General features: G+C 67.1%; 2 protein-coding genes across 2 annotated transcripts; one reads left to right on the top strand and one right to left on the bottom strand.

Moving 5' to 3' along the window:
• Positions 1 to 7947: 7947 nt before the first annotated feature.
• Positions 7948 to 10492, top strand: AVPI1 (arginine vasopressin induced 1). The gene is made up of 3 exons (XM_075916362.2): positions 7948 to 8107; positions 9275 to 9584; positions 10025 to 10492. The coding sequence occupies exons 2-3, from the start codon at positions 9283 to 9285 to the stop codon at positions 10188 to 10190; spliced, it is 468 nt and encodes a 155-aa protein (XP_075772477.2). The 5' UTR covers positions 7948 to 8107; positions 9275 to 9282; the 3' UTR covers positions 10191 to 10492.
• Positions 10493 to 11055: 563 nt separating this feature from the next.
• Positions 11056 to 25342, bottom strand: PI4K2A (phosphatidylinositol 4-kinase type 2 alpha). Its single transcript, XM_089780299.1, is given in 10 exon segments — positions 11056 to 12304; positions 12406 to 12465; positions 13334 to 13467; positions 14359 to 14458; positions 19107 to 19168; positions 19535 to 19688; positions 19759 to 19890; positions 20645 to 20845; positions 24855 to 25082; positions 25084 to 25342. Coding segments are annotated over 10 exon segments (1347 nt in total). The 5' UTR covers positions 25198 to 25342; the 3' UTR covers positions 11056 to 12142.
• Between the last annotated feature and the right edge of the window lie 54 nt (positions 25343 to 25396).

The following is a 25396-nucleotide window of genomic DNA, read 5'->3' as shown; positions in this document are numbered from 1 at the left end:
CCGCTGCCCTGACAGCCTGCCCCCTGCTCCTAGCACCTGCCTGCACCAAGCACCCAGCCTGCCCGGACAGCCTGCCCCCTGCCCCTAGCGCCTGCCTGCACACCGCATCCTGCACCCGGCCCACTGCCCTGACAGCCTGCCCCCTGCTCCTAGCACCTGCCTGTACCCAGCCTGCTGCCTGAACAGCCTGCCCCCTGCCCCTAGCGCCTGCCTGCACACCGCATCCTGCACCCGGCCCACTGCCCGGACAGCCTGCAGAGCCTGCACCCTGCACAGCGCCTGCCTGCACCTCACGCCCGGCCCTCTGCCCCACCACCCCATACACCCTGCTCCTAGCACCTGCCTGCACCCCGCACCCGGCCCGCTGCCCTGACAGCCTGCCCCCTGCTCCTAGCACCTGCCTGCACCCCGCACCCAGCCCGCTGCCCGGACAGCCTGCTCCCTGCCCCTAGCGCCTGCCTGCACACCACATCCTGCACCCGGCCCACTGCCCTGACAGCCTGCCCCCTGCTCCTAGCACCTGCCTGCACCCCGCACCCGGCCCGCTGCCCTGACAGCCTGCCCCCTGCTCCTAGCGCCTGCCTGCACACTGCACCCGGCCCACTGCCCTGACAGCCTGCCCCCTGCTCCTAGCACCTGCCTGCACCCCGCACCCGGCCCGCTGCCCTGACAGCCTGCCCCCTGCTCCTAGCGCCTGCCTGCACCCCGCACCCGGCCCGCTGCCTGGACAGCCTGCAGAGCCCACACCCTGCACAGTGCCTGTCTGCACCCCATGTCTGGCCTGCTGCCCCACTGACCCGCCCCCTGCCCCTAGCTCCTGCCTGCACCCAGCCCACACAGCGCCTGCCTGAGTCCTGCACCCAGCCCACTGGCCTGCAGAGCCCGCACCCTGCATAGCGCCTGCCTGCACCTCATGCCCGGCCCTCTGCCCCACCAGCCCACCCACCCCGCATCCATGCCTGGCCTCCTGCCCTGTCAGCCCACACAGCACCTGCCTGCACCCTGCATCATAAGAATGGCCAGACTGGGTCAGACCAATGGTCCGTCTAGCCCAGGGTCCTGTCTGCTGACAGTGGCCAATGCCAGATGTCCCAGAGGGAGGGATCACAACAGGGAATCCTCAGGTGATCCCTCTCCTGTTACGCATTTCCAGACAAACAGAGGCCAGGGACACATTCCTACCCACCCTGGCTAACAGCCATTGATCGACCTAACCTCCATGAATCTAGCTAGCTCTTTTCTGAACCCTGTTAAAATCCTAGCTTTCACCACATCCTCTGGCGAGGAGTTCCACAGGTTGACTGTGCACTGAGTGAAGAAAAACTTCCTTTTGTTTGTTTTAAACCTGCTGCCAATAACTTCATTTGGTGACCCCTACTTCTTATATTCTGGGAATAAGTAAATAACTTTTTCTTATTCACTTTTTCTATACCACTCATGATTTTATAGACCTGTCTCCTATCCCCCCTTAGTCTCCTCTTTTCTAAACTGAAAAGACCAACTCTTTTAAATCTCTCTTCATATGGGACCGGTTCCAAACCCCAATCATTGTTGTTGCCCTTTACTGAACCTTTTCCAATGCCAGTATCTCTTTTTTGAGATGAGGTGACCACATCTGTGCGCAGTGTCCAAGGAATGGGTGTACCTGGCTTTATATAGAGGCACTAAGATATTCTCCGTCTTATTCTCTCTCCCTTTTTTAATGATCCCAAACATTCTGTTTGCTGTTTTGCCTGCCGCTGCCCAGCACAGGGGGATGTTTACAGAGAACTCTCCACAGTGACTCCAAGATCTCTCTCTTGAGTAGTTGTAGCCAAATTAGTCCCTATCACATTGTATATATCGTTGGGATTATTTTTCCCAATGTGCATTTCTTTTCATTTATCAACATTAAATTTCATTTGCCATTTTGTTGCTCAATCACTTTGGCTACGTCTGCACTGCACCTCTCTTGTGCAAAAGCCTATGCAAATGAAGCGCAGATTAGCATATTGCTGCACTTCATTTGCATAATTAATTAGGGGCCATTTTTGCACAAGAGGCTTTTGTGCAGAAACGGACCCTAATTAATTATGCAAATGAAGCACAGCAATATGCTAATCTACACTTCATTTCCATAGGCTTTGCACAAGAGAGGTGCAGTGTAGACGTAGCCTTAGTTTGGTGAGATCTTTTTTAAGCTCTTCACAGTCTGGTTTGGTTTTAACTATCTTGAGCAGTTTGGGATCATCTGCAAATTTTGCCACCTGCCTGTTTACCCCTTTCTCTAGATCATTTATACATAAGTTGAATAGGATGAGTCCCAGGACAGACCCTTGGGGGACCCCACTAGTTACCTCTCTCCACTCGGAAAACTGACCATTTATTCCTGCCCTTTGTTTCCCGTCTTTTAACCAGTTCGGAGTCCACGAAAGGACCTTCCCTCTTATCCCATGACAACTTCCTTTACTTAAGAGCCTTTGGTGAGAGACTTCATCAAAGGGTTTGTGGAAGTCTAAGTGCACTAGATCCACTGGATCCCCCTTGTCCACATGTTTGTTGACCCCCTCAAAGAACTCTAGTAGATTAGTAAGGCAGGATTTCCCTTTGCAGAAACCATGTTGACGTCCCCCAACAAATTACATTCATCCAGGTGTCTGACTGTTTTATTCTTTACTATAGTTTCAACCAATTTGCCTGGTACTGACATTAGACTTACCAGTCTGTAATTGCCAGGATCGCCTCTAGAGCCCTTTTTAAACATTGGCGTCATGTTAGCTATCTTCCAGTCATTGGATACAGAAGCTGATTTAAAGGATCGGTTACAAACCACAGTTAATAGTTCTGCAATTTCTCATTTGAGCTCTTTCAGATCTCTTGGGTGAATGCCATCTGGTCCCATGGACTTGTTACTGTTCAGTTTAGCAATTTGTTCCAAAACCTCCTCTAATGACACCTCAACCTGAGACAATTCCTCAGATTTGTCACCTAAAAAGAACGGCTCAGGTTTGGGAATCTTGACGCAAAGAATTCATTTAGCTTCTCCATTATGACTTTATCATCTTGGAGTGCTCCTTTAGCATCTCGTCTAAGGGCCCCTCTGGTTGTTTAGCTGGCTTTCTGCTTCTGATGTACTTAAAACACATTTTGGTATTACTCTTTGGCTGTGTCTAGACTGGCAAGTTTTCCGCAAAAGTAGCCGCTTTTGTGGAAAAACTTGCCAGCTGTCTACTCTGGCCGCTTGAATTTGTGCAAAAACACTGACGAGCTAATGTAAGATTGTCAGTGTTCTTGTGCAAATACTATGCTGCTCCCGCTCGGGAAAAAGCCCTCTTGTGCAAATGCTTTTGCGCAAGAGGGCCAGAGTACACAGCTAAAAACTGTTTTGCGCAAAAAAGCTCCGATGGCGAAAATGGTGATCGGGGCTTTCTTGCGCAAAACCGCGTCTAGATTGGCACGGACGCTTTTCCGCAAAAAGTGCTTTTGTGCAAAAGTGTCCGTGCCAATCTAGACGCTCTTTTCCGCAAATGATTTTAACAGAAAAACTTTTCTGTTAAAAACATTTGCAGAAAATCATGCCAGTCTAGACATGAGTTTTGAGTGTTTGGCTAGCTGTTCTTCTGACTCCTTTTTGGCTTTTCTTATTACATTTTTACACTTAATTTGACAAAGTTTATGCTCCTTTCTATTTTCCTCACTAGGATTTGACTTCAACTTTTTAAAAGATGTCTTTTTATCTGTCACTGCTTCTTTTACTTGGTTGTTAAGCCATGGTGGCACTTTTTTGGTTCTCTTATTGTGTTTTTTAATTTGGGGTATACATTTAAGTTCGGCCTCTATTATGGCGTCTTTGAAAAGTTTCCATGCAGCTTGCAGGGATTTTACTTTTGTCACCCAAACCTTTTCATGTTTGTTTAACTAACCTCCTCATTTTTAAGAGTTTCAGAGGGTAGATGAGTTCATCTGTTACAGAAAAAAACAACACACATTTTTTGGTTATAGACTAACAAAACATGTAGATGGTATCACGAGTTTTCGTGGGCACAGGCCACTTCTGCAGATGACAACTCCGGTCAGATGTTGTTAGTCTATCAAGTGCTGCCAGACCATTTGTTGTTTTTTCCTCATTCTTGTGCCGTTCCCCTTTCTAAAATTAACTGCTAGTGTTGGGCTCATGAGGTGGTTTCCCACCAGAGGGATGTTACATTTTATTACATGATGGTCACTATTTTCAAGCGGTCCAGTTATATTCACCTCTTGAACTAGATCCTGCGCTCCACTTAGGACTAAAACAAGAATAGTCTCTTCCCTTGTGGGTTCCAGAACCAGCTGCTCCAAGCAGCAGTTATTTAAGGTATCTCAGTATCCCATCCGGAGGTGACGTGTGCCCCGTCAATATGGGAACAGTGGAAATCCCCCACTTTTATCGAGTTTTTTATTTTGACAGCCTCTCTAATCTCCCTCAGCATTTCATAGTCACTAGCACCGTCCTGGTCAGGTGGTTGCTAATAGATCCCTCCCGCTATGTTCTTATTATTGGAGCTTGGAATTACTAGCCATAGAGATTCTGTGGAACATTTTGGCTCATTTAAGATTTTTACTTCATTTGATTCTGCATTTTCTTTCACGTACAGTGCCCCTCCCACACCAGCACGACCTGTTCTGTCCTTCCAATATATTTTGTACCCTGGTATGACTGTGTTCCATTGATTGTCCTTATGCCACCAAGTTTCCGTGATGCCTATTATATCAATATCCTTTAAAACAAGGCGCTCGAGTTCACCCATCTTCTTATTTAGACTTCTAGCATTTGTCTTTTATTATTGTCTATTATTTATCTGTCTGCCATTGCCTGATGTGTTAGACTCTTTTTCACTTTCACGCATACAGAATGGGGTCAGTTTCACGCATACAGAATGGGAAGTGACTGTCTAGGAAGGAGTACGGCAGAAAGGGATCTAGGGGCTATAGTGGACCATGAGCTGAATATGAGTCAGCAGTGTGATGCTGTTGCAAAAAAAGCAAACATGATTCTGGGAGGCATTAACAGGTATGTTGTGAGCAAGACACGAGAAGTCATTCTTCCGCTCTGCTCTGCGCTGGTTGGCCTCAGTTGGAGTATTGTGTCCAGTTCTGGGCACTGCATTTCAAAAAAGAAGTGGAGAAATTAGAGAGGGTCCAGAGAAGAGCAACAAGAATGATGAAAGGTCTAGAGAACATGACCTATGAGGGAAGGCTGAAAGAATTGGGTTTGTTTAATTTAGAAAAGAGAAGATTGAGGGGGGACATGATAGCAGTTTTCAGGTATCTAAAAGGGTGTCATACGGAGGAGGGAGAAAACTTGTTCATCTTGGCCTCTGAGGATCGAACAAGAAGCAATGGGCTTAAACTGCAGCAAGGGAGGTTTAGGTTGGACATTAGGAAAAAGTTCCTGCCTGTCAGGGTGGTCAAACACTGGAATAAATTGCCCAGGGAGGTTGTGGAATCCCCATCTCTGGAGATATTGAAGAGTAGGTTAGATAAATGTCTATCAGGGATGGTCTAGACAGTACTTGGTCCTGCCATGAGGGCAGGGGGCTGGACTCGATGACCTCTCGAGGTCCCTTCCAGTCCTAGTGTTCTATGATTCTATGACTTGATTGTTTCTCATCTGATCTGACCCACACTTCCATCCTCTCCTCCTGACTAGAACACAGAGCATCTCTATTAATAGACCCTCTCCTAAGAGATGCCTCTGTCTGATCCCTGTGCTCCTCCACACCCATTGGCTTTCCCCCAGCCCTCAGTTTAAAAACTGCTCGACGACCTTTTTAATGTTAAGTGCCAGCAGTCTGGTTCCATTGTGGTTTAGGTGGAGCCCGTCCTTCCTGTATAGGCTCCCCCGATCCCAAACATTTTCCCAGTTCCCAATAAATCTAAACCCCTCCTCTCCGCACCATCGTCTCATCCAGGCAGAGACTCTGAAGCTCTGCCGGCCTACCCGGCCCTGCGCGTGGAACCGGAAGCAATTCAGAGAGTGCCACCATAGAGGTCCTGGATTTCAATCTCTTTCCTAGCAACCTAAATGTGGCCTCCAGAACCTCTTCCCTACCCTTTCCTATGTCACTGGTACCCACAGGTACCACAACCACCGGCTCCTCACCGGCACTGCACATGAGAGAATCACAACCTTTGCACCAGGCAGGCAAGTCACCATATGGTTCTCCCGGTCATCACAACCCAACTATCTAGAATAGTGATAGAGATGTAGCCGTGTTAGTCTGGTGTAGCTGAAACAAAACACAGGACCATGCAGCACTTTAAAGACTAACAAGATGGTTTATTAGGCGATGAGCTTTTGTGGGCCAGACCCACTTCCCAACACCCTCCCAAGATTCCCTGTTAGCTGCCCGTTTGCAAAGCGTCCCGTGCCTGGCCCCCAACCTACGAGCCCACACACCCTGCACAGCACCTCACCATGTCCCCCCAGCACTGGGCCTCCCTAGCCACACCACCGTCCTCCCCCCAGTCCCGCTGCCTCAGCCCTGCCACCATGTCCCCCCACCCTGCTGCACCCAGCAACCCCAGCCACACTTCCCTCCCGTCTCACCACGCAGTGCTGCACCGGGCATCCGCAGCCCCACCAGACATCACAGGACTCGTGCCTGGTGTGCAGGGCCATCCTGAGGATTTCTGGTGCCCTTGGTGGGATTATTAAACTGGCACCCCTATACACTGACAGTGCCCCAGAAATACGGGTGCCCTAGGCAACTGCCTATGGCTAAGGACAGCCCTGCTGCTGTCCCTAGTCTTGCTGCCGTGTGGCCCCCGGCCCCGCCCCTGTGCTGGACCAGACTTGTGGGCTCTGTCTCGGAGGGCGGCTAAAGCCTGGTGCTTCAGAAAAAGGCACAACCCCTGCCCCCCGCCTTGTGCCCAGCTGCCTGCAGCGGTGTGGCCTCCCTCGGGTCCCAGGAGATGGGAGAGGCACGGGGGAGGGGAGGGGCAGATCTTCCATTGCCCCATGGCAGTGCAGCGGGGGGCTTTCTAGCCACGCAGCTCTTCCTCCGGCGGCGCGTCCTCCCCAGCCAAGCCGGTCCAGTAAGATACTCCCACCTCGCCTCTGCTGTGCCTCGCTGCGCGGCGCCCTGGCGAGAGCGGCGGAGCCCCGACGGCCTTCCTGACCCCGGCTGCTGGGGCCCCGCCGCATGAGGATGGGCCCCACTGTCCCTCCCGCGTCCTCACCCCGCCAGCCCGGGGTCACCGGCCTCCCCACGCCGCGGCGAAGGGCGGTACAGCCCAGCCTGCCGCCGCGGGCCAGCGCCCCTCTCCGGGCCGCCCGCCCCTTCGCCTGGCCCGGCCCGAAGCCCTGCAGCGGGGCCCGGGCAGCGGCGCGTGCTGCGTCCCCGGGGGGGCAGCTCCAGCCTCGGACCCCCCCGTGCGGGCAGCGCTGGGCTGGCGGGGGCACGCGGGAGCCCCCCACCCCACATGGGGGGCGTGAGCCAACGGCCCCCCCCGGCCCCTCTGCGGGGAGCCCCCCCCCCCCCTGGCCCCTCTGCGGGGAGCCCCCCCACCCCGCATGGGGGGTGTGAGCCAACGGCCCCCCCCGGCCCCTCTGCGGGGAGCCCCCCCACCCCGCATGGGGGGTGTGAGCCAACGGCCCCCCCCGGCCCCTCTGCGGGGAGCCCCCCCACCCCGCATGGGGGGCGTGAGCCAACGGCCCCCCCCGGCCCCTCTGCGGGGAGCCCCCCCACCCCACATGGGGGGCGTGAGCCAACGGCCCCCCCCGGCCCCTCTGCGGGGAGCCCGCATGGGGGGGCGTGAGCCGACAGCCCCCCCCGGCCCCTCTGCGGGGAGCCCCCCCACCCCGCATGGGGGGCGTGAGCCAACGGCCCCGCCCCTCACCGGAGCCTTTGGCCCCCCACTGCGGGCGGGGCGGGGCTCGGGCTCCCCCTGGCGGGGCGGGGCCGCCGCTAGTCACCGCTCGCCCCTTGACGTCACTGGGCGCCACGTGTCCCCCCGGGGGCGCCGGGCCCCGCCCCCTGCGCGGGCCGGATGGGGGCAGCCGCTGTCTCCGCGCTCGGCGGCGGCCGCTGATTGGCTGCGAGGCTGGGGGCGGGGCTCGAGCAGGACCCCGGAGCCCCGCGAGCAGGTAGCCCGCCCCCGCAGGGCAGTGGTCCGTGGGGGGGGGCAGGCCCGTTGGACGAGGCGGGGGGGGGGGGTAGAAAGGAGCCAGGCCGGTGGGGAGGGGGCAGGCCCGTGGGACGAGGTGGGGGGGAGAAAGGGGCCAGGCCCGTGGGGGGGGGGGGGCAGGCCCGTGGGAGGAGGCTGGGGGGGGGAGAAAGGAGCCAGGCCCGTGGGAGGGGGCAGGGGGGGAAAAGGAGGGGGGAGAAAGGGACCAGGTGGGGGGGGAGGGGGGGGGGCAGGCCCGTGGGAGGAGGTGGGGGGGGAGAAAGGAGCCAGGCCCGTGGGAGGGGGCAGGGGGGGAAAAGGAGGCGGGAGAAAGGGGCCAGGTGGGGGGGGGGCAGGCCCGTGGGACGAGGCGGGGGGGGAAAAGGAGCCAGGCCCGTGGGACGAGGCGGGGGGGGGGGAAAGGGGCCAGGCCCGTGGGACGAGGCGGGGGGGGGGGAGAAAGGGGCCAGGCCCGTGGGACGAGGCGGGGGGGGGGGAGAAAGGAGCCAGGCCCGTGGGGGGGCGGCAGGCCCGTGGGACGAGGCGGGGGGGGGGGGAGAAAGGAGCCAGGCCCGTGGGACGAGGCGGGGGGGGGGGGAGAAAGGAGCCAGGCCCGTGGGACGGGGGGGGGGGGGGGGGAGAAAGGGGCCAGGCCCGTGGGACGAGGCGGGGGGGGGGGGAGAAAGGAGCCAGGCCCGTGGGACGAGGCGGGGGGGGGGGAGAAAGGAGCCAGGCCCGTGGGACGAGGCGGGGGGGGGGGAGAAAGGGGCCAGGCCCGTGGGACGAGGCGGGGGGGGGGGAGAAAGGAGCCAGGCCCGTGGGACGAGGCGGGGGGGGAGAAAGGGGCCAGGCCCGTGGGACGAGGCGGGGGGGGGAGAAAGGGGCCAGGCCCGTGGGACGAGGCGGGGGGGGGGAAAGGGGCCAGGCCCGTGGGACGAGGCGGGGGGGGAGAAAGGGGCCAGGCCCGTGGGACGAGGCGGGGGGGGGGGGAGAAAGGAGCCAGGCCCGTGGGGGGGCGGCAGGCCCGTGGGACGAGGCGGGGGGGGGGGGGGAGAAAGGAGCCAGGCCCGTGGGGGGGCGGCAGGCCCGTGGGACGAGGCGGGGGGGGATGTGACACTCATCATCTTGTCTCCTTTCTGCCCCCCAGGGAGCCCCATGGGCACCCCGGCCTCTGTGGCGTGCGACCCCCCCCAGGGCCAGGCCCCTGCGGCCCAGACCCGGAAAAGAGGCTCCGCCAACATCTTCAGGGGCGTGGGGCTGGGGCAGCTGCAGCGCCTGTTCCGGAGCCGTGGGGACGAGCGGGCGGACGAGCGGGCCCGGCTGGTCTGGGAGGCTGCGGGTGACCGGCGTGTGGCCCAAGCCCTGCGGCAGCTCAGGCCCAGGCACCGAGCCCAGCTGAGTCTCGCAGCCCAAGGGGGCAGGAGGGTCCAGACACTGCAGCCGTTCGGCTACCCAAGGTACAGGGCTGCCAATGCCCCTGGAGCTGGAATGGGCGGGGGGCTCTGAGTATGGGGACCAGGCCACCCAGCCCAGGTGAGGCACCCAGAACTGGGGGGGACCAGACACCTCCCCCCCTAAACTGGCTAACCAGTTAAATAGGATGTTGCATCCCTACTGGGGTCTGCTGCAGAGGTGGGATCGGGGAGGGGGGGGGGGGAGAGGCCACAATGGGGCACCATTCCCCTGCCCCATATGAGGCCGGGGGAGGGAACCACATGCCGCAGTGCTGTGGGGAGAGCTTGACGGCTGGGGCCTCAGGCAGCCCTTCACTGCCAGGTGGGCAGGCTGACTCGGGCAGTTCCACCCTCACCCCTAGAGCCCAAAGCTGCTGTGACACCCAGGGACAGGGGGCCCCGTGCTCTCCTGCCCCTCAGCTGGGCTGTTTGTTCCCTTGCAGGCCAGAGGACCGCAGCACCCCCACTGCCGCCCCCGGAAGCAGCATGGGGCTGGAGGGGCCCAGCAGGGCCAGGCAGCCCCCCGCGCTGGCGAGGAAAGATCCAAGGAGCAGGCAGCGGAAGAGGGGCCCTGGGCCCACGGGCTATCTACACCAGCTCCAGCAGTGAGGGGCAGCTGGAGCTAGGCCAAGCAGCACAGGTGAAGGGAAGGAGCAGCCCTTGCAGCCAACACTAACCTGGGCCTGAGACCGGAGCCAGCCTGCACAAGCAGGCAGCCTCCCCCCCTTTGGCCTGGCTGGGGGCAGCATGGAGGGCAGCTGCAGGACTCAGCACCAGAGCTGGCCTCCTGGGGGGCCCAAGTCCCCCTCACCCAGGGGAGCCCTCCCAGCAGGTGTGGCCCTTGGCCAAGCAAAACACTGGCCATTGATTAGAGCGGGGCAGCATGTGCAATAAAAGCCGGAGCAGCCAGGCCTGTGAGACCTGTTTGTGCCTCTCTGCCCGGGTTGGGCTCCATGTTGCCTTCAGCCTGGCTGGCACAGCCCCCCTGCCTCGGGCCTGGGCTCCCCCCCCATGCTCAGCCAGGCAGGCAGGGCACCAATCCCAGAGCAGCCCAGCTCTGGGGGCCCTGGCCCAGGAGGGGTGCAGGTTGGCAGTGTGCTGGGCCCAGCTGCGCCAGGCACAAGGGCTGGGGAAGGACCCAGGCTAGGGTGGCCCCGGGGGAGGAGAGCACCAGCATGGAGGCTGGGGGCAGGCCAACTGGACCATGGCTGCCCTGCCTCGTGCCAGGAGGGCACTGGCCCAGGGGAGGAACCGCTCTGGCCTGGCGCTGCCCTGTGGGATTCAGGGTTCAGCGACACAGGCCTCAGCAGGACAGCACCCCACCCCCACCCCAGGGCCCATCTCTGCAGCGCAGTGCAGAGGGCAGATGCGGGGAGAGGGGCCTGTTTACTAACAGGAGCTCAGGAGTGCTGCGGGTGCAGGCTGCGGGTGCGGGCCCCGGGCCCCGGCAGGATGGCAGGGCCGACACGGCGCATTGGTTTAAATACATTAGGTACATTTCGACAGTGCATAAGAACAATACATTTCAGGTCGGCAGCGGCCTCCCCTCCCCCGCGCTAGCAGCCCAAGCCTACAGCATCGTGCAGGAGAGAGCCCGGGGACATGCACAGCCCCCGCCCCACCCTGAGGGGCTGAGCCAGGCCACAGCCTCCGGGAAGTTCTCAGCTCTGCCCCGGGCAGGGGGAAGGCAGCATCTGTAGTACCATGCTGGGGCAGGCCAGGCCTTTGGCTCATCTGCACTGAAGGTGCGACGGGAGCAGCAGCACAAGCAGGGAGCTGGCTGCTGACAGACCCTTGGGCGCCCCTCAGCCAGCAAGGCCCCCAGCCGCACTGGGGACCCTCACACTCTGCTGCCATCCAGGCGCCTGCTTCACGTGTGCACGGCCGGACGGCACCTTCCCCACAAGCAGCGGCAGAGCCCTGCCCCCCACCCTCACCGGCCAGACTGGCCCTCACCCCTGGCAGCTGGGCCAGGCCCTGGCATGGCTCCCCTGAGAAGGGCGGCTGGTGCCCTGGAGGGAAGGCCTGCCCCCTCACACCAGAGCACACAAGGGACACAATGCATTGCCCCAAACCCAGGACAGACCCCCTGTGCCCAGCGGGAGGGGCCAGGCCTGCATCACTCCTGCACCAAGGTGCCCAGAGCTCCATGGGACCTGCACTCCCCTCACAGGGAGGGCAGCTGCAAGCCCCCCATAGCACAGCTGTTGGGGCGCCCAGGCTTGGCCCTGCCCCGCCTCCTCTCCAGCGACTCCACTAGCAACTCCAGCCTGCAGGGCGCCAGTGGGCAGGAGGGCCGGCCCCCCCAGGAGCAGGGTGCAAGCGGGGGCAGGGGAGCAGCCCAGCCAGGACCCTCCCTGCTCACCCTGGCTGCGTGAACGGCCTGCCGCCAGCCAGCCCCTGCAGGCAGCAACGGGCTCAGACCCACATGCAGCAGGCGGGCCCCAGCTCCGCCCAGCCCGCGGCAGCAGAGGGGCTCTGCCGGGCCCGCCCAAGGCGGCTCCGGCGCCATCAGTTCAGTGGCAGGTCCCCCCATGGCAGCGGGGGGGCGGGCGGCCTGGCTACCACCAGGAGAAGAAGGGCTTGCGGCTCTGGAAGCTCTGTGTGTAGGACTCGCTGGCGCTGCGCTGGTGGGAGCGGGCCGTCTCCACGATCACCGGCGGCATCTGGACCAGGTGCAGGGGGCTCTTCCCGTCCTTCAGCGCCTGCGTCAGGTTCAGCATCTGCGCAGCAAGGCAAAGGGTGCTGAGCGCAGGGGCCCGCCCCCCGGCGCCTGCCCCCCAGACGGAGCCATCGGCCCCAAGGGGGCTCCTTCCCCACATACCTGGCCCCTCATGACGGCGATCTGCTTATGGAACTGCCCCCGGTCGAAGCCAGGATCCTTCTGCAAGGGAGACGGCAAGGGACGGGCAGTGAGACCCCCTCCTCCGCCTGCGAGCCAGCCCCCCCCAGAGACCCTGGGCCTGCTCCCCCGCCAGAGCCCCCCCCGACCTGCTCCCCCGCCGGTGAGCCAGCCCCCCCCCCCCCCGAGACCCTGGACCTGCTCCCCCGCCAGTGAGCCAGCCCCCCCCAGAGACCCTGGGCCTGCTCCCCCGCCAGAGAGCCCCCCCAGACCTGCTCCCCCGCCAGTGAGCCAGCCCCCCCCCCCCCGAGACCCCGGACCTGCTCCCCCGCCAGAGCCCCCCCAGGACCTGCTCCCCCACCAGTGAGCCAGCCCCCCCCAGAGACCCTGGGCCTGCTCCCCCGCCAGAGCCCCCCCCGACCTGCTCCCCGCCAGTGAGCCAGCCCCCCCCCCCCCGAGACCCTAGACCTGCTCCCCGCCAGTGAGCCAGCCCCCCCTCCCGAGACCCTGGACCTGCTCCCCCGCCAGAGCCCCCCCGGACCTGCTCCCCGCCAGTGAGCCAGCCCCCCCCCTCCCGAGACCCTGGACCTGCTCCCCCGCCAGAGAGCCCCCCCGGACCTGCTCCCCACCAGTGAGCCCCCCCCCCTCCCGAGACCCTGGACCTGCTCCCCCGCCAGAGCCCCCCCCCGGGACCTGCTCCCCTGCCAGTGAGCCAGCCCCCCCCCCCCAGAGACCCTGGACCTGCTCCCCTGCCAACAAGACATCCCCCCAGCAGCAAGACTCTCCCCAGGCAGCCTGACAACAGCTGCTGCCTGGGAGCCGCAGCCCAGCAGGGGCTAATGGTGCAGCCAAATGCCCCAGCAGCTCCAGTTGGCCCCATGCACCCGCCAGGCCGCCCCCCCCCACCAACCTTGAAGAGCTCGTACAGATCCTCCTCCAGGTCCTTGACGAAGTTGGGGTCGGAGATCTTTGGGAGGATCAGGTCCTTGATCTCCTGGGAGAAGGAGACTTTGGCCTGGGGCAGCCACGCCCAGTAGAAGGGGTCTGGGGGGAGGGGGAAGAGCTGAAGTCAGCCACGTGCACAGAGGGCGCAGGGACGGGGCCGCCTGGGACTCCAGCACAGATCCCCGATGGGGTGCTGGGCACCCCCCTCCCCCGGACACAGCTCACCTCCTGCAGCCACCTGGGACTCCAGCACAGATCCCCGATGGGGTGCTGGGCACCCCCCTCCCCCGGACACAGCTCACCTCCTGCAGCCACCTGGGACTCCAGCACAGATCCCCGATGGGGTGCTGGGCACCCCCCTCCCCCGGACACAGCTCACCTCCTGCAGCCACCTGGGACTCCAGCACAGATCCCCGATGGGGTGCTGGGCACCCCCCTCCCCCGGACACAGCTCACCTCCTGCAGCCACCTGGGACTCCAGCACAGATCCCCGATGGGGTGCTGAGCACCCCCCTCCCCCGGACACAGCTCACCTCCTGCAGCCGCCTGGGACTCCAGCACAGATCCCCGATGGGGTGCTGGGCACCCCCCTCCCCCAGACACAGCTCACCTCCTGCAGCCACCTGGGACTCCAGCACAGATCCCCGATGGGGTGCTGGGCACCCCCCTCCCCCGGACACAGCTCACCTCCTGCAGCCACCTGGGACTCCAGCACAGATCCCCGATGGGGTGCTGGGCACCCCCCTCCCCCGGACACAGCTCACCTCCTGCAGCCACCTGGGACTCCAGCACAGATCCCCGATGGGGTGTGAGCACCCCCCTCCCCCGGACACAGCTCACCTCCTGCAGCCACCTGCCAGCCCCGGGGCAGATGGGCCACCCCTGCAGCGTGAGGGCCTGGCCCTGAGGCCAGCAAATGCCACCCGGGGGCAGGGGGAGCCGGCCCAGCCCTGGCCAGAGGCACGGAGCTGCCCAAGCAGAGGGACCTACATGCTCTCCAGGAGTCGGGGTGCTTCAGGGGGAAGGCCAGGCCGTTGTCTATGGCTGCCAGTTGGATGATGGGCTCCTTCACCACCACCCACTCAGAGTCCTGAAGGGAAACAGCAGGAGTCACGGAGCAGGGGAGCCAGAGGCCAGTGCGGTCCCTGCCCCGGGCACGTCCCCTCCGAGCTCCTCGGCCCTCGTGCCAGACACCCCCCCCTCCGGGCACGTCCCCTCCGAGCTCCTCGGCCCTCGTGCCAGACCCCCCCCCCCCCCCGGGCACGTCCCCTCCGAGCTCCTCGGCCCTCGTGCCAGACACCCCCCCCCCGGGCACGTCCCCTCCGAGCTCCTCGGCCCTCGTGCCAGACCCCCCCGCCCCCGGGCACGTCCCCTCCGAGCTCCTCGGCCCTCGTGCCAGACACCCCGCCCCCCCCCGGGCACGTCCCCTCCGAGCTCCTCGGCCCTCGTGCCAGACCCTCCCCCCGGGCACGTCCCCTCCGAGCTCCTCGGCCCTCGTGCCAGACACCCCCCCCCCTCCCGGGCACGTCCCCTCCGAGCTCCTCGGCCCTCGTGCCAGACACCCCCCCCCCTCCCGGGCACGTCCCCTCCGAGCTCCTCGGCCCTCGTGCCAGACCCCCCCCCCCCGGGCACGTCCCCTCCGAGCTCCTCGGCCCTCGTGCCAGACACCCCCCCCCTGGGCACGTCCCCTCCGAGCTCCTCGGCCCTCGTGCCAGACCCCCCCGCCCCCGGGCACGTCCCCTCCGAGCTCCTCGGCCCTCGTGCCAGACACCCCGCCCCCCCCCGGGCACGTCCCCTCCGAGCTCCTCGGCCCTCGTGCCAGACCCTCCCCCCCGGGCACGTCCCCTCCGAGCTCCTCGGCCCTCGTGCCAGACACCCCCCCCCCTCCCGGGCACGTCCCCTCCGAGCTCCTCGGCCCTCGTGCCAGACACCCCCCCCCCTCCCGGGCACGTCCCCTCCGAGCTCCTCGGCCCTCGTGCCAGACACCACCCACAGCCACCCTTCCCGGGCACAGGGGGACCAGCACCGTCCCGAGGGCCCAGGCCCGGCACACTGCGGGAGCCGAGCGGCTCTCTGGGATGCAGCCCAGGAGCTGCCCGAGAGGCCTACGCGGTAGGAGACAGGGCCTGGCCAAGACGCCTGGCGAGGACGAGGGCGGAGCCGCCAGGCCCTGCTGCATCCGGGCTGCCTGCAGGGCTGGCTCCAGGCGAGCGGGGCTGCGGGCCTGAGAGTTTTCATCAGAGACGTGGAGGCCAGAAGGGACCATCGTGATTGTCTGGTGTGACCCACTGCCCACCCCAGGCCCCAGCCCCTCACCCGCCCGCTGCCAGGCTGTGACAATCACTGCCGGCCCCAGGCCCCAGCCCCTCACCCGCCCGCTGCCAGGCTGTGACAATCACTGCCGGCCCCAGGCCCCAGCCCCTCACCCGCCCGCTGCCAGGCTGTGACAATCACTGCCGGCCCCAGACCCCAGCCCCTCACCCGCCCGCTGCCAGGCTGTGACAATCACTGCCGGCCCCAGACCCCAGCCCCTCACCCGCCCGCTGCCAGGCTGTGACAATCACTGCCGGCCCCATGGCCCCAGCCCCTCACCCGCCCGCTGCCAGGCTGTGACAATCACTGCCGGCCCCAGGCCCCAGCCCCTCACCCGCCCGCTGCCAGGCTGTGACAATCACTGCCCACCCCAGGCCCCAGCCCCTCACCCGCCCGCTGCCAGGCTGTGACAATCACTGCCGGCCCCAGACCCCAGCCCCTCACCCGCCCGCTGCCAGGCTGTGACAATCACTGCCGGCCCCAGGCCCCAGCCCCTCACCCGCCCGCTGCCAGGCTGTGACAATCACTGCCGGCCCCAGCCCCCAGCCCCTCACCCGCCCGCTGCCAGGCTGTGACAATCACTGCCCGCCCCAGGCCCCAGCCCCTCACCCGCCCGCTGCCAGGCTGTGACAATCACTGCCGGCCCCAGGCCCCAGCCCCTCACCCGCCCGCTGCCAGGCTGTGACAATCACTGCCGGCCCCAGGCCCCAGCCCCTCACCCGCCCGCTGCCAGGCTGTGACAATCACTGCCGGCCCCAGGCCCCAGCCCCTCACCCGCCCGCTGCCAGGCTGTGACAATCACTGCCGGCCCCAGGCCCCAGCCCCTCACCCGCCCGCTGCCAGGCTGTGACAATCACTGCCGGCCCCAGGCCCCAGCCCCTCACCCGCCCGCTGCCAGGCTGTGACAATCACTGCCGGCCCCAGGCCCCAGCCCCTCACCCGCCCGCTGCCAGGCTGTGACAATCACTGCCGGCCCCAGACCCCAGCCCCTCACCCGCCCGCTGCCAGGCTGTGACAATCACTGCCGGCCCCAGGCCCCAGCCCCTCACCCGCCCGCTGCCAGGCTGTGACAATCACTGCCGGCCCCAGACCCCAGCCCCTCACCCGCCCGCTGCCAGGCTGTGACAATCACTGCCGGCCCCAGGCCCCAGCCCCTCACCCGCCCGCTGCCAGGCTGTGACAATCACTGCCGGCCCCAGGCCCCAGCCCCTCACCCGCCCGCTGCCAGGCTGTGACAATCACTGCCGGCCCCAGGCCCCAGGCCCCAGGCCCCAGCCCCTCACCCGCCCGCTGCCAGGCTGTGACAATCACTGCCGGCCCCAGGCCCCAGCCCCTCACCCGCCCGCTGCCAGGCTGTGACAATCACTGCCGGCCCCAGGCCCCAGCCCCTCACCCGCCCGCTGCCAGGCTGTGACAATCACTGCCGGCCCCAGGCCCCAGCCCCTCACCCGCCCGCTGCCAGGCTGTGACAATCACTGCCGGCCCCAGGCCCCAGCCCCTCACCCGCCCGCTGCCAGGCTGTGACAATCACTGCCGGCCCCAGGCCCCAGCCCCTCACCCGCCCGCTGCCAGGCTGTGACAATCACTGCCGGCCCCAGACCCCAGCCCCTCACCCGCCCGCTGCCAGGCTGTGACAATCACTGCCGGCCCCAGACCCCAGCCCCTCACCCGCCCGCTGCCAGGCTGTGACAATCACTGCCAGCCCCAGGCCCCAGCCCCTCACCCGCCCGCTGCCAGGCTGTGACAATCACTGCCGGCCCCAGGCCCCAGCCCCTCACCCGCCCGCTGCCAGGCTGTGACAATCACTGCCGGCCCCAGGCCCCAGCCCCTCACCCGCCCGCTGCCAGGCTGTGACAATCACTGCCGGCCCCAGGCCCCAGCCCCTCACCCGCCCGCTGCCAGGCTGTGACAATCACTGCCGGCCCCAGGCCCCAGCCCCTCACCCGCCCGCTGCCAGGCTGTGACAATCACTGCCAGCCCCATGGCCCCAGCCCCTCACCCGCCCGCTGCCAGGCTGTGACAATCACTGCCGGCCCCAGGCCCCAGCCCCTCACCCGCCCGCTGCCAGGCTGTGACAATCACTGCCGGCCCCAGACCCCAGCCCCTCACCCGCCCGCTGCCAGGCTGTGACAATCACTGCCGGCCCCAGGCCCCAGCCCCTCACCCGCCCGCTGCCAGGCTGTGACAATCACTGCCGGCCCCAGGCCCCAGCCCCTCACCCGCCCGCTGCCAGGCTGTGACAATCACTGCCGGCCCCAGGCCCCAGCCCCTCACCCGCCCGCTGCCAGGCTGTGACAATCACTGCCGGCCCCAGACCCCAGCCCCTCACCCGCCCGCTGCCAGGCTGTGACAATCACTGCCGGCCCCATGGCCCAGCCCCTCACCTGCCCGCTGCCAGGCTGTGACAATCACTGCCGGCCCCAGGCCCCAGCCCCTCACCCGCCCGCTGCCAGGCTGTGACAATCACTGCCGGCCCCAGGCCCCAGCCCCTCACCCGCCCGCTGCCAGGCTGTGACAATCACTGCCGGCCCCAGGCCCCAGCCCCTCACCCGCCCGCTGCCAGGCTGTGACAATCACTGCCGGCCCCAGGCCCCAGCCCCTCACCCGCCCGCTGCCAGGCTGTGACAATCACTGCCGGCCCCAGGCCCCAGCCCCTCACCCGCCCGCTGCCAGGCTGTGACAATCACTGCCAGCCCCAGGCCCCAGCCCCTCACCCGCCCGCTGCCAGGCTGTGACAATCACTGCCGGCCCCAGACCCCAGCCCCTCACCCGCCCGCTGCCAGGCTGTGACAATCACTGCCGGCCCCAGGCCCCAGCCCCTCACCCGCCCGCTGCCAGGCTGTGACAATCACTGCCGGCCCCAGACCCCAGCCCCTCACCCGCCCGCTGCCAGGCTGTGACAATCACTGCCGGCCCCATGGCCCGGGGCGAGCGGCCCCGCCTGCCAGGCCAGCACGACAGCAGGGGGCGGCTTTCTGAGCTCCGCCCGAGGAGTTACTGCAGGGCAGGCCTGGCCCCGCCTGCTGCAGCTCCGGTGGGACCGTTGTGGGCGTCTCGTCTGGCTCCCAGCGCCCCCGTCTAGAGTGCCATGAACCGGCTAGGGCTGCCGGTGCCCGGGCCCGGGCCAACCCACCCCGTGGGGCCTCGGAGGGCCACGGCTTGAGCCATACATCACACTGCAGTCGCAGGGACCTCGGGTCTGTCTAGCAGCACCGGCCCCAGCGGGCCCCGCTCCGCAGCTGCATCCGGAAGCCGACGCCCAACAGAACGAGCCCTGGCTCGTCCCTCCAGAGAGCCACAGGCCGCAAGCGTGGGCAAGAATCGTCCTGGGGCTGGAGCTGTGGAACTCCCCACCCCTGGAGAGAGCCGGAACCCCAGCGCATTCAGCGCCCCGCCAGGCAAGCGACGCCCAGCCCCTCGCTCACCCGCACGCTCGTGCTGTCCAGGGGGCAGTCGTACTTGATCAGCCAGTTGTCGTTGCCGCGATCTGTGGGGAGCAGAACCAGCCGCATCACGGGACCCGGGCCTGCCTGGGGAGGAGCCGCCAAGCCCCTGCTCGGGGTGGGAGTCACGGTTCCCAACCACACTAGGGAACCCTGGGTCCCGAGCCACCTACCCCTGGAGATCAGCGGCCACCACCCCCTGGGCCTGCACACGGCCCGGGACAGCTGGCAAGGGGACTGCCCCAGCCCACGCCAGGCACCAAACACCCCCCGAGCCCAGTCTGGGGCTCGCCAATCTGGAGTCTCTTCCCCTCCAGCCCCACCCGGCCCCGTGGCATCGCCCGGACCAGCCCGAGCCAGGCCTGACCCCTGCCCAAGGGCCCCCGTCAGCCCGGCGCGGCCCTGCCCACCCGTGTTGCGGATGATGTAGTCCAGCACCACCAGGCGCTCAAACTGCAGCAGCAGCTGCCGGTTGGTGTTCTCGGGGAGCGGCTCTGCCTCGAAGCGCCGCAGCCAGTAGTCCGCGTCCTTGTAGCCCTCCACGAAGAGCTGGAAGGAGCCCACCTGCGGCAGGGAGAGGCTGGTCAGGGGACTGTGGCCAGGGGCGGCCCCGGGGGTCCCCGACAGCCCCTACCTTTAGCGGCAGGCCGATGCGGTTGAACCGTTGCCCGACCTTGGGCACCTTCTCCAGGGCCAGCCTCTTCCCTCGGGACTTCACCCGGTCAATGGCGCTGTAGTTGAAGGTCTCGCTGGCCAGGTACACCACCTGGGGGAGCGCACAGGCTGAGAGCAGCTGGCCCCGGCAGGGTGAGACCTGGGGCCCTAGGGGAGCACGTGCCTCCAAATTCCACAGGAGGAAGGGGCCAGAGCCTCAGGGACTAGTGGGGGTGTGGCGGGGGGCTGTCTGCTCTGTAACCCGGTGTCCCCACCCGGCTGCGCTGTCTGATCCCCACCGACTCACCCACGTGGATGGGCCCAGACACCCAGTCCCAGCCTGGGCGGGTAACAAGGCTCTTCCCGGGGGGAGACGGAGACGGACACCTGGCTGGGGGCAGGGCTGGGAGCTGGGCAGTCGAAGTCCAGTACAGGGGGCTCAGGGGCCCGTGACCCCCCAGGGAACCAGGGCTGTCGGCCGGGCCTAGGCCCATGTCGGGCCTGCGCTGCGCTGCCTCGGAGAAGCAATAAACCCACGTTTACTCTACGGGCTGGCGGAGTCACATCCGGCTGCGGCCGGGGGTGCAGGGTGGAGGCTCCCCGACGCGCCGTCACAGGGGGCAACTGCAGCAGGTCGGGGACCCCCAGCTCAGCCCCCCCCCCCCACTTCCTGCCATGGAGCACGGAGAGCACAACCCCGTGACAGCCAAGAGCCGGGAGATCGGAGACCTGGGGCCGCGTCCCCAGACACGGGGGTCCCTGGCTCGCCTCGGTGGGGGAAGGGCAGAGTTGTCCTGGCCCCGCCCCCTGGAGAGGGGGCGGTCACATGGCATGGGGGCGGGGCAGAGCAGCCGCCAGCCACTCACCTTGGTGCGGGGGACAATGTTGAGCTCCAGCTTCTGGTCCACCAGGCTGGCGCCGGCCTCGGAGAGGTAGCCCTGGTTGAGCACCAGGCAGTCCCTGCCGAAGCAGCACGGGCAGCAAAGCTTCTGCAGCCACTTGGTCCACTTGGGGTTCAGCTGCCCGTAGGGCTCCTCGTTCTTGGGCTTGAACACGCCGATGATCCTCTGCGGACGGGGGCAGTTGGCGGGGGCTGGGCCAGGCAGCCCCTCCTAGCCCCCGCCAGCCCACCCAGCCCCTCCTAGCCCCCGCCAGCCCGCCCAGAGCCGCCGCCAGCCCGCCCAGCCCCTCCTAGCCCCCGCCAGCCCCTCCTAGCACCCGCCAGCCCGCCCAGCGCCGCCGCCAGCCCGCCCAGCCCCTCCTAGCACCCGCCAGCCCGCCCAGCGCCGCCGCCAGCCCGCCCAGCCCCTCCTAGCACCCGCCAGCCCGCCCAGCCCCTCCTAACACCCGCCAGCCCGCCCAGCGCCGCCGCCAGCCCGCCCAGCCCCTCCTAGCCCCCGCCAGCCCGCCCAGCGCCGCCGCCAGCCCGCCCAGCCCCTCCTAGCCCCCGCCAGCCCGCCCAGCCCCTCCTAGCACCCGCCAGCCCGCCCAGCGCCGCCGCCAGCCCGCCCAGCCCCTCCTAGCCCCCGCCAGCCCGCCCAGCGCCGCCGCCAGCCCGCCCAGCCCCTCCTAGCCCCCGCCAGCCAGCCCAACGCCGCCGCCAGCCCGCCCAGCCCCTCCTAGCCCCCGCCAGCCAGCCCAACGCCGCCACCAGCCCGCCCAGCCCCTCCTAGCCCCCACCAGCCAGCCCAACGCCGCCGCCAGCCCGCCCAGGCCCTCCTAGCCCCCGCCAGCCAGCCCAACGCCGCCGCCAGCCCGCCCAGCCCCTCCTAGCCCCCGCCAGCCAGCCCAACGCCGCCACCAGCCCGCCCAGCCCCTCCTAGCCCCCACCAGCCAGCCCAACGCCGCCGCCAGCCCGCCCAGCTCCTCCTAGCCCCCACCAGCCCGCCCAGAGCCGCCGCCAGCCCGCCCAGCTCCTCCTAGCCCCCGCCAGCCCGCCCAGCTCCTCCTAGCCCCCGCCAGCCCGCCCAGCGCCGCCGCCAGCCCGCCCAGCTCCTCCTAGCCCCCGCCAGCCCGCCCAGCGCCGCCGCCAGCCCGCCCAGCCCCTCCTAGCCCCCGCCAGCCCGCCCAGTGCCGCCGCCAGCCCGCCCAGCCCCTCCTAGCCCCCGCCAGCCTGCCCAGCCCCTCCTAGCCCCCGCCAGCCCGCCCAGCGCCGCCGCCAGCCCGCCCAGCCCCTCCTAGCCCCCGCCAGCCCGCCCAGAGCCGCCGCCAGCCCGCCCAGCCCCTCCTAGCCCCCGCCAGCCCGCCCAGCGCCGCCGCCAGCCCGCCCAGCCCCTCCTAGCACCCGCCAGCCCGCCCAGCGCTGCCGCCAGCCCGCCCAGCCCCTCCTAGCACCCGCCAGCCCGCCCAGCGCTGCCGCCAGCCCGCCCAGCCCCTCCTAGCCCCCGCCAGCCCGCCCAGAGCCATCGCCAGCCCGCCCAGCCCCTCCTAGCCCCCGCCAGCCCGCCCAGAGCTGTCGCCAGCCCGCCCAGCCCCTCCTAGCACCCGCCAGCCCGCCCAGAGCCGTCGCCAGCCCAGCCCCTCCTAGCCCCCGCCAGCCCGCCCAGAGCCATCGCCAGCCCAGCCCCTCCTAGCCCCCGCCAGCCCCTCCCTCCCGCCCGCCATCTCCTGGCCTGGTACACGCAGACCCAGACTCGGGTACCAGGGAGTTTGAGCCTCCCCCAGCTGATCCACAGCTCAGCCAGCCCCGCCGCGCCTGGGCAGCAGCTCTGGGAGGGGAGGGCTGCCCAGCGGCAGGATGAGCCAGAGCCCACCAGCACCCAGTAGAGGAGCCCACATGCGTGGAACCCAGCGTTCACCCAGGAGAGTCAGGCGCCGACCAGCTGCTGAGCAGAGCGCCCCCAGCCGGCAGCCTGTGTTACTGCTGGTGGTGCACGGCCACACGCGCCTCGGTGCACAGAACAAAATGTATCCCGCTCAGATGCAAAACATTGGAGGGAACAATCCCAGCCCCCTGCTCTGAGGGCAGTCGAATGCCCCACTTCTCCTGCCGGCTGCTGCCCACAACGGCAGCCCCCCTGGGGCCCCAGCAGCCCAGGGAGGTCCCACCTGTCCCAGGGACCTTGTTCGCCAAGTGCGTGGGGAGCCAGGAAAGCAGCAAGGAGGACAGATTCCCCCAGCGGGCAAAGGGGGCTAAAGAACCAGGACCCACCGGCCCCACACCGCACACGTCTCACAGCTACTCGGCCCGGGGGCAGTGGCCTCTGCCGTCTCCTGCACCACATCCCAGCCCACCGCCCCCAGAGGCGGAGGCTAAGGGAGCTCCCTGGGCGGAGGTGGGCAGGCTACCATGCCAAGAGAAACCCCATCCCTGGCCCCTACCCCTTCCACCCACAGCTCCCTTCTGCCGAGAACCAGGTTGGCCGGACGTCGCCTGCTGGTTCTGCTGCCTCCCCTCCGCCAGGGGCAGGGCCACCCACGCACCAGGACCCTGCTGGTGCCAGACCCAGTAGCCAGAATCCCAGCTGGCCCGTGCTGGGGTGGACCCAGCACTACCAGAGCCAGCCCCTGAGCAGCAGCGAGGCTAATCGGGTTAGCAGGGAGTCACAAGGCAGGCACACGGCCCGCGCCCAGCGCCGTGGAGAATGCAGCTCCACAAGGACCCGCCTGGCTCTGCTCACCCCGTGGCCCGGCGCAGGCAGGGGGCGGGGTGTCCAGCAGGGCCGGGGGAGGGGGGCAGCAGCTGGACTAGGGATGTAAGCGAACCATCAGCCAGCGGGTAACCCGAGGGACGACGCAGCGACTCGCATTGCACCCCCCTTGCTGAACCGGATCAGAGGCAGCGGGGGGGGGGGCAGGCTTAAAACCTGGTTCCTCCCAGCACCATCTCCATGGGGCCACCTGCTCCCCCCCCACGCTGCTGCCTCTATCAACCCCTGTCTGCGGGGAGGGGGTCACAGCTCCCCACCGGGACCCCCACGGACAGGGGCTGCTGGAGCTGGCGTGAGCCAGGACCACCCCCCGCTGTGCCTCTGCAGCAGCTGGAACCCGGCCCGAGCGCCCTCCCTTCCCACTACTCGTGTAGCTGATAACGGTTCTATGAAGAAGCGATTAGGGAGATACCCGCTCCCATCCCTAGCTGGGACGCAGGCCCAGGCCAACGGGCGCGTGGGGACCAGGCAAGGACCATGCGCTTGCAGAGCCTGGGAGCCAGGCAGAGCTGAGCCGAGTCACTGCCCCCCCGACTCTAGCAAACCCCACACTCCCAGCACAGACCCCAGCTGTGTGCAGCGCCAGACGCCCATCCACTGGCACCTCCGCTAGGCCTGTCCGCGGGCGACAGCACCGCCCAGTCACACCTGGGTAGGCTGCACCCGCCGCTCGGGCTCTAGGGGTGTAAAATCCTGTTCAATCCATCGGCTAACCCTTCCGGTGAGCCCGGGCACTGCATGGATGGGGCAGCGCGCCGGGCTGCTCCGGCCCAACCAGGGTAATGGCAACACCCTCCAGCCACTGCCTGCTACAGGGCTGAACTGTGGCCAGTCCAGCAGGTCTTGGCAGGCCAGCTGCTGGCCTCGGGGGCTCCCCAGAGCAGTCCAGGCACCGACCTGCAGCCGGCACCTTACGCAAGGACGCCCATCTCCTGCACTCACAGCCTTCCCAGGGAGACGGGACCTGCCGCCCTGTGCACAGCCAACACCCCGGACGCCCATAGCTCTGACACATGCCAGCGGGAGGCTCCCCAGCCAGAGCCCCTCTCCCCGGGCACCCCACCCGCAGCCCTGGCCTGCACCAGGCCCAGAGCCGGGGAAGCAGCTTACCAGCACACTCAGGGTGCCACTCGCTCCCAGACGGGGCCGGGGGTCAGCCAGGCACGGCCCCCGGCTGACCCATGCAGGGAGCGAGAAGCCAGCCCCCGGGCAGCCCCGGGCCCGCAGCCCCCCCCCCCCGGGCAGCCCCGGGCCCGCAGCCCCCCCCCCCCCGGGCAGCCCCGGGCCCGCAGCCCCCCCCCCCGGGCAGCCCCGGGCCCGCAGCCAGCCCCGGCCCCGCAGCCCCCCCCCCCGGCCAGCCCCGGGCCCGCAGCCCCCCCCCCCCCGGGCAGCCCCGGGCCCGCAGCCCCCCCGGGGCGCCGCTCACCCCCTGCGGGTCCTTGACGAAGTAGCTGCCGCTGGAGCCCTGGGAGATGCGCTCGGGGAAGATGCCGCGCTCGCTCGCCGCCTCCGCCAGCCGCACCACCTCGGCGAACTCGGGGTCCTCGGGGAAGTCGTTGCGCTCGCGCTGGGCCTGCGCCGCCGCCTGCGCCGCCCCCGCGCCCCGGCCCGCGCCCCGCTCCAGCAGCGGCTGCCGCTCGCGGTCCCGGGCGCGCGGGGGAGCCGGGCGGGGAGGGGGCGGCGCGCACCGCAGCGCCCGGGCCCGCGGGCAGCCCGTAGGCGGCGGCCGGGGCCCGCTGCGGGGACACCAGCGGGCTGCTCTCGTCCATGGCCGCCCGGCTCTGCGGCCCGTCAGCTGACCGCCCGGCCCCGCCCCGCCACCGGGCCGGCACTCGGCGCACTGGCTCCGCCCCCGCCTTCCGCCCCGCCCCCGAGAGCGCTGGCCCCGCCCCCTTCCGCCCCGAGCGCTCTGGCCACGCCCCCGCCTTCCGCCCCGAGCGCGCTGGCCCCGCCCCCGCCTTCCGCCCC

This window comes from Pelodiscus sinensis, chromosome 8 (assembly GCF_052426305.1).
Source record: "Pelodiscus sinensis isolate ZL-2025 chromosome 8, ASM5242630v1, whole genome shotgun sequence".
In the NCBI taxonomy this organism is placed as follows: domain Eukaryota; kingdom Metazoa; phylum Chordata; order Testudines; family Trionychidae; genus Pelodiscus; species Pelodiscus sinensis.
Note: the sequence above shows the minus strand (reverse complement) of the source record. Positions and strands in the feature narration are given on the sequence as shown.

Bases quoted from the DNA above. Each gene is read 5' to 3' on its own strand.
- AVPI1 (XM_075916362.2), top strand. From the start codon at position 9,283: ATGGGCACCCCGGCCTCTGTGGCGTGCGACCCCCCCCAGGGCCAGGCC. The intron at 9,585-10,024 runs GTACAGGGCTGC...GTTCCCTTGCAG, and splicing joins CAGCCGTTCGGCTACCCAAG to GCCAGAGGACCGCAGCACCC.